The 6,635-nt window shown below is 45.4% G+C and overlaps 1 protein-coding gene across 1 annotated transcript; it reads left to right on the forward strand.

Annotated features, from left to right (window-relative positions):
• The first annotated feature begins 360 nt into the window (after nucleotides 1-360).
• ppiab (peptidylprolyl isomerase Ab (cyclophilin A)) lies at nucleotides 361-6,591 on the forward strand. The gene is made up of 4 exons (XM_088285522.1): nucleotides 361-606; nucleotides 4,794-4,913; nucleotides 5,083-5,255; nucleotides 6,257-6,591. Exons 1-4 carry the CDS (start codon nucleotides 538-540, stop codon nucleotides 6,387-6,389), a joined length of 495 nt encoding a protein of 164 aa, XP_088141648.1. The 5' UTR covers nucleotides 361-537; the 3' UTR covers nucleotides 6,390-6,591.
• Nucleotides 6,592-6,635: the final 44 nt, after the last annotated feature.

Genomic DNA, 6,635 nt, shown 5'->3' on the forward strand with positions numbered 1-6,635 from the left:
AAGCAGACTGACGACTTAGCTTCTTTTTCTTTTTTTTTTTGTCTTGCACATGACCGCGCCCTAAACGCGTGAGCGCACGTCGTCGCTCCTTCTCAACACCCTTGGGCGCGCTTCTAACTGCACCCGCCATTGGACACGCGGGCTGTCAATCATGCATGGCGCGCTCTGCTTTGCCTTTATCAACTTGCCGCTGACGACGGGGCGGAGCGGCGCTTTTGAGTGCACCTTAAAACTCTGCGCTCAAGCGGCCCGCCCTGACATCATATCAAACGCACCACAAAATGCGCATGGCCAATCGGATATCGTAGCTTGGTGACCGTTTTTTATTTATGTATTTTTGTCATCATTTGCTTCTTGTGATTGGCCACAGTCTGCGCCAGTCACGTTCGTCGCCGCTCGCCATTGGCTCAAACACCGCCTGTTAGCCTTTATATACAGTTTGTCGTCGCTCCGCCATCTTTCTCCGTTCATTGTCATTGATCGAGGCTCGTCCAGAAATCTTCTTGCCTTCCTCTCAGAAGCGACGCAGTGGTAGACATGGACAACCCTAAAGTGTTCTTCGATATCAGCGTAAACGAAAAACCTCTGGGCCGCATCGTGATGGAGGTAGGTTCGCCCGCATAAAGGCTCGTGATGGGTGAACCGTGAGCACGCGTTTCCTTTGTGCGGGGACCGCAGTTCACCGTCGATGGCCGAATGCGGCTTCCTGGACGAACCTCGATACAGGCGGACGGCCGTCTGAAGGCTCGCCCGCGGACGTGCGGTCGAATTTCGGCCCGCTCGCCGCATCGGGGCTATCTTTTCCGGACATCTTAGTTTGAACATTAGTTACGTTAGCCCAGCGCCCCAAGCTCGATGAGTCATGCGTCAAGCTAAAGTGCTAATGCGTCGACCGCACTTAATTTCTGTTGCTGCGGGACGTCAGTACGCTCGCCATGTTGGAGGTGTTACCTCTGACCCGTAAAATGACCGGCATTACGCCAGTCATTGACCTGCGCGCTATTAGATGGCCAGCCGAAAACGAATCAAATATAGAGTTGTGTATTCTTAAATTGCTGTTATTTCGTGTACGTCAACCGGTGCATTTGGTGCATCGCTGTTGACAAATTGCGGCGTGTCTGTTTGGGGACCAGCGAGACCTAGGTAAGGACATGCCGTTTTCAAAATGATTCCAATACTTATTCCCAAGTGAACATTTATAAACCGTCTAATGCAGCGCATATTTACAAAATTCAAATGGACGTGCTTGTCATCTTGACAAATTTTTAATCACATCAAAAGTGCATTTCATGTTTTTTTTAATGGTTTCCCAAATATAGACTGATAATTTGCTCATCCGTGGAAGTAATTAATTTGTCAAAGTAACGATATTCACACAGATACCCCAATATCAATGCGGAAGTAACCAATATAACAAGTCTTCCACTAATATATTTGGGGAAACTGATGGGTAGCAACAAATGATTGTGGTCAATTAAACCCCAATTTGGAACAATTTGCCAGTACAATTTGCCATCTGTCCCGAGACACAAAGTCGTCCAATTCTGATCTAAAAAAATGTCAGTGGCCTAACTCGACTAAGTAGTTGTTCACGTGCGTGCCGCGCGAATGAATTACTTTTTCACGTCCAACATGGCGGCGAGGTTGACGTACGACGGAGGGCTCTGTGTGGTCTTCCCTCCCCGATCTGGTTTCCCGCTCTCGCCCGCTGGCTAATGCTAAGGTAACAATACTTCTCCGGCGTATACACGCATAGCGCCGCTCGGTCCCGCTGAAAAACGCTGGACTCGTTCTACAGTCTTGCGTTGGGACCAAGATGGCTCCGCGGGACTGCGACAGTTGTGCCTTCTGGAAACTTCCAAGCTGGGGCGCGGGGCGGGGTATACCCTCCCCCTTCTTTGTAGCCGCGTCACAGAAGTCCGACCACGCTTCTGAAACGCGCCTTTGACATTCAAAAAAAAAGAAACGTGACTGACGTAAAAAAGAAGAAAAAAAGAAACGCGCCTTTGACGTTTCATTGGCTAATGCAAATGTTGTGCTTTTTGCTTGATATGGCTCAGTGGGTGTGTTTCGCCCTGTGAAGCCAAACCCCAGAAACTAACCTTTCTTTCAAATAATATATTCGGAAACATGATAAAAGAACATCAGCTGGTTACAAACTCTCTTTCAGTTACTGTTTTCTTATTAAAAGTATTAGAAAAGCATTACAACTGAATTGGCATTAACATATTTCCCCTCGATTATGAAGATTTTTTTATTTTGCTCCACGTGGCTTGTTTTTGGTGCAAATGAGCACACGTGGTGTTTCTAGAGTACGACTATAAGTCTTAAATTTCTCAACTCTCTTAAATTGCTCCAGTATTGCGTTGGAAAGTCGGTCAATGTTGTGCCTTTGAACACCGCTTGGCATGCTTTATGTAGAGGAAAGGCGGACGTGACTGAGGACCACACGCGGACGTTAAAGGGGGAAGGGTGCGCATGAAAGAGGGCTGGAAAGGTGCGCCTCCAGTAGGTACCGATAAGGGTCTATAAGTTTTAGACAACGCTTGTGTTTGCAGTGCACACTCAATATCAGGTAAGATTTTACATTAAGAGTACATTCTTGAAATTGACTGTCAGTTTGCACCAGGAAAATGATTTGCGCTAGACTTGGTTGTGGCTGAAATGACTTGAAGTTCGTCATTGTTTGGGGGAGGGGTTCTTTCATATTCATATTTCATATTCTACATGCGCTAATGCCAACCACATGCTAACGTTAACTGTTTGTTTAAGTGTTGTCCGGGCGATAGCGGATGGCTGAGTGATAGGCATCTAATGATTTATATGCCTTTAGCGTATCTTTGACGTAAACTGGGGCTGAACAATTTTTTGACAAAAATTGTCCTGCGATTTCAATTTAATTTGCGAGTTTCTTCACAACGCGCAGTGACTTTAAGAGAAAAACGCTATTAAAAAAAAAGTTTGTTCAGTGAATGCTCCTCATCTGTGAGGTGTTTCTTGTGTTAAAGCAATTTCTGCTTTCTTTTTTTAGTTTGGTTTTCCACCTTTTAACTGGACTATGCAAGCCATTAATATTTATAGTAACAAGTTATAACTATCTGTCATACATTTTGTAACAATAGGGTTAGGTTCCCAGGTCCTCAATGTTAACACTGAACTCAAAACAAGAAATAAACTTAAGTGAAAATACAAATAAATATAATAACTTCCAGGCTAGGGGCCTCTTGGGCAGGCCCTCTTGTGCCTTTAACTGTGGCGTCCTCATGACGGTGAAGGAGTCTTTTGCGGGTTGAGGACTATGCCACAAGAGATCACGCCATACCAAACCAAAGATCATATCGTATTGTGAACCAAAAATGTCTGAGCCTTTAAACGTTCGTTCCTATTAGAATAGGCAGCAATGTTTGTTGTTTTGGGACTTCATGGAGAAAGAAGAAAAGAGAGGAAAAAGTAATAATAATAAAGAAAAAAAACGGAAACCTCATTCTCCAGGGGGCTCAGCAGTTGGTCTCCTGAAGGTTCTCAACTTCTCTCTGTATCCCAGGACTTGATGTGGGTTAACTGTAGCACGGGTTCCTCTTTTCCCTCTACTCCAAGATGTTTGTCTTAGTTGTGTTGTCTTAGCGGCTCCACGATGATCTCTGGTGATTTGTTGACGGTTACGGGAAAGCCTCTTTTAGACACGTTTTCGCTTGCTTCTGTGGCAGTGTCGTAAATTTTTGTTCAATCAGTATATTTCACCTTCAGCCTTGCAGGGAATAGGATTGTCCTTCAAAGTTTTGCGTATTATCTTCTACTTTTCAGTACAAGTGGAGGATAATCGTCAAGTCCTATGCGTTTCTTTCCGACTAAAGCCTTTTTGTTGCCATGCTTTTCGGCTTTAGTTGCATAATCACTTAAATTACCTTTTTATCATTTTTTGTATCAATTACGACATAGTGCTGTTGAAATATGTTAACCGGTGTTTGCAAACAAGTGCGCTCGATTTTGGCTGCCGCTAAATCGCTACCTGTAAATGACATCTCATTGTTGACAAACTGCAAAGGCGTGACAGATGGCGCGGACAGCCGGCTTCATTTCTGAGGGGCTGCACAGCGATGACGACTAGCGTGTGGAATACTTCAATAAAGTCCAAGCAAACTCAGTTGTGCTAGTTCTGCCTTTTTGGAACAAATCCTACTGTATGTTTAAATCTAACATGTTTTACCCTATACGTTGCGACGTATGTGTGTTAAATACAGAAATGGAACCCGTAACGGTGTACCTTTTGATTAGTGTTGGGCCGATATTTGGAATTTTGGGGGTTATTTATTTATTTATTTTACTTTAAAGGACGATAAATTAAGCTGTTTACTTTCGCACGCTGCAGCACACTTCACCCTCAGTCACTCTCGTGAATAGTGATAGACAGATTTTTCAGGGCCAATTATGAGGAGCGAGAGAGAGATGGAGATGCAGCAAGAAAAAGGCATATCGGCCATCACTACTTTTAATAGAATGCACCTTCAGGTCATGACAATATGGTAAGTTGATGCAGTTTGTGTTAACAAGTGCAGTTTTGCTCAGGGAGTTGAAATTTTCCATTTGTCAATTATTGCACCTGGAAGAGTCCCCCCCCCCCCCCCCCCCCCATTGGTCACTGCACAACCTTCGTGGTTTGCCAGCATCCTTCTCACGCAAGATTGGGTGCATGGCGGATTCACACGTCTAACTTAAAAATGGCCCTTAGTAAAGGTGCCCAAAAATTGCCTTTTTTTCTCTTTAATAAATACACTGCCTCTTTTTGTTTTCAGCTGCGCGCCGACGTGGTTCCCAGGACAGCGGAGAACTTCCGCGCCTTGTGCACTGGTGAGAAGGGTTTTGGCTACAAGCAGAGCGTATTCCACCGCATCATCCCTCAGTTCATGTGCCAGGTGAGTGAGCAGATTTTCTTCTCCAGCTACTCGGGCAAACAAGTTGAATGCTTCCTGACTGGAAGGCAACGGCTACACAATGAAAGTGAAGTGACCGGAAGAGAGTTGCACGACACCACAAACTGGAGAATGCTATTTATTTTCCTTCTTGTACTGCGTGCGCGGACAGGGCGGGGACTTCACCAACTCCGACGGAACCGGAGGAAAGGCCATCTATGGGCACAAGTTTGAAGATGAGAACTTCACCCTGAAGCACACAGGATCCGGGATCTTGTCCATGGCCAACGCCGGACCCAACACCAATGGCTCGCAGTTCTTCATCTGCACCACTAAGACCACCTGGTGAGACCCGTGTCCACTTCCCTTACTTTTACACTGGGCACAGCAAGACTAAAACGTAGTGATAAACCAATTATCGGCACAGCCAATTATTAGGGCCGATATTTGCCGGGGTTTTTTTTTTTGTTTGTTTTTTTTTTTTTTTTTTTCCCCAAGGCCGATAAAAGCTGGTTTATTTTGGCCTGCTACAGCGAAGCGCTCTTCTCGCTCTCTCTGCTGTGCTAGTGGCCCTGCCTGCAGAAGCAGATTGGCCCACCCACAGAACCATCTGATTGGTTCCTTGTGCAGTGGTTAGCAGCCAAACACCAGTGAGCTACCAGTTTGCATTTACACCTCGAGTCGCACGGCTGTAATTTTAATGTCGATATACTACGACATACTGCGATCGTCATATCACCCACCACTAGTACTTGGTAAATGTTTTTGTGTGCGTGCATTTGGTTAACCCAGTGATTCCTAAATACTGCAATGCTGAGGGGGCCGCGTGTGACCCTGGGGTACGTGCTTTTTTTTTTTTCCACTGTAATACGCCTAAATGATCGTTTTGGGACCGAAATTCCAATCTCAGGCAACGCAATTCTGAGATAGTCAACGCTGTGGTTTGTGTCCCGAGTTAACGCAGTAGGTCACGCAGTTCTGATTTAAAAAAAAAAAAGAAAAAAGTCACCCTGCCGCTCGTTGTCCCGGAAGTAATTTCTTTCAGCGCTATTTGAATGCTAGCCGCCAAGCTGTCTTGGATCGCAGCAGTTTATGCTTCATTTGTATTATGTCTAAGTCCGTGCACAGCAGCAGCAACAAGCTTTGTAATGACAAATAATCGACCCCGCTAACAAGGAGCGTGCTAATCGCTAAAATTAATTACAGGGTAATAAGTGCTTTTGATGTTCGCTCGACTTTTAACAGACTTCTGACTCAAAACGCGTTTGGGAGGAAAATGGCCGAGAGGTCAACAGGCTGCCTGGAAGCGAAGCCTGACCTGAGTGTGCATGTTTGATCGCCCTCAGGCTGGACGGGAAGCACGTGGTCTTCGGCAGCGTGGTGGAGGGCCTGGATGTGGTCACGGCAATGGAAGCACTGGGCAGCAAGAACGGGAAGCCCAAATCCAAAGTGGTCATCAGCAACTGCGGCCAGATCTGAGCGCGCCGCCGCTAGAGAACCCCTCCACGCTTGTCATTCCATATTCCCACTGATAATGGAACAACTCATTTCCTCTTTCTCTGCATTTCTTTTTTTAATTTTTCTAGTGGTTCCAAACCTCTGAATGTTTGGTTTACATTTAACTCTGTGCCCCAAAATGGTTTTCGTTCAACAATAAAATAAAAATGCCTTGGTAACTGAACTATTGCTCTCTATTTGAGTCTTTTCCTAAAAGCTGATGCTGCT

This window comes from Idiotropiscis lumnitzeri, chromosome 1 (assembly GCF_059441095.1).
Source record: "Idiotropiscis lumnitzeri isolate Australia: NSW breed Sydney's pygmy pipehorse chromosome 1, RoL_Ilum_1.0, whole genome shotgun sequence".
Classification (NCBI taxonomy): domain Eukaryota; kingdom Metazoa; phylum Chordata; class Actinopteri; order Syngnathiformes; family Syngnathidae; genus Idiotropiscis; species Idiotropiscis lumnitzeri.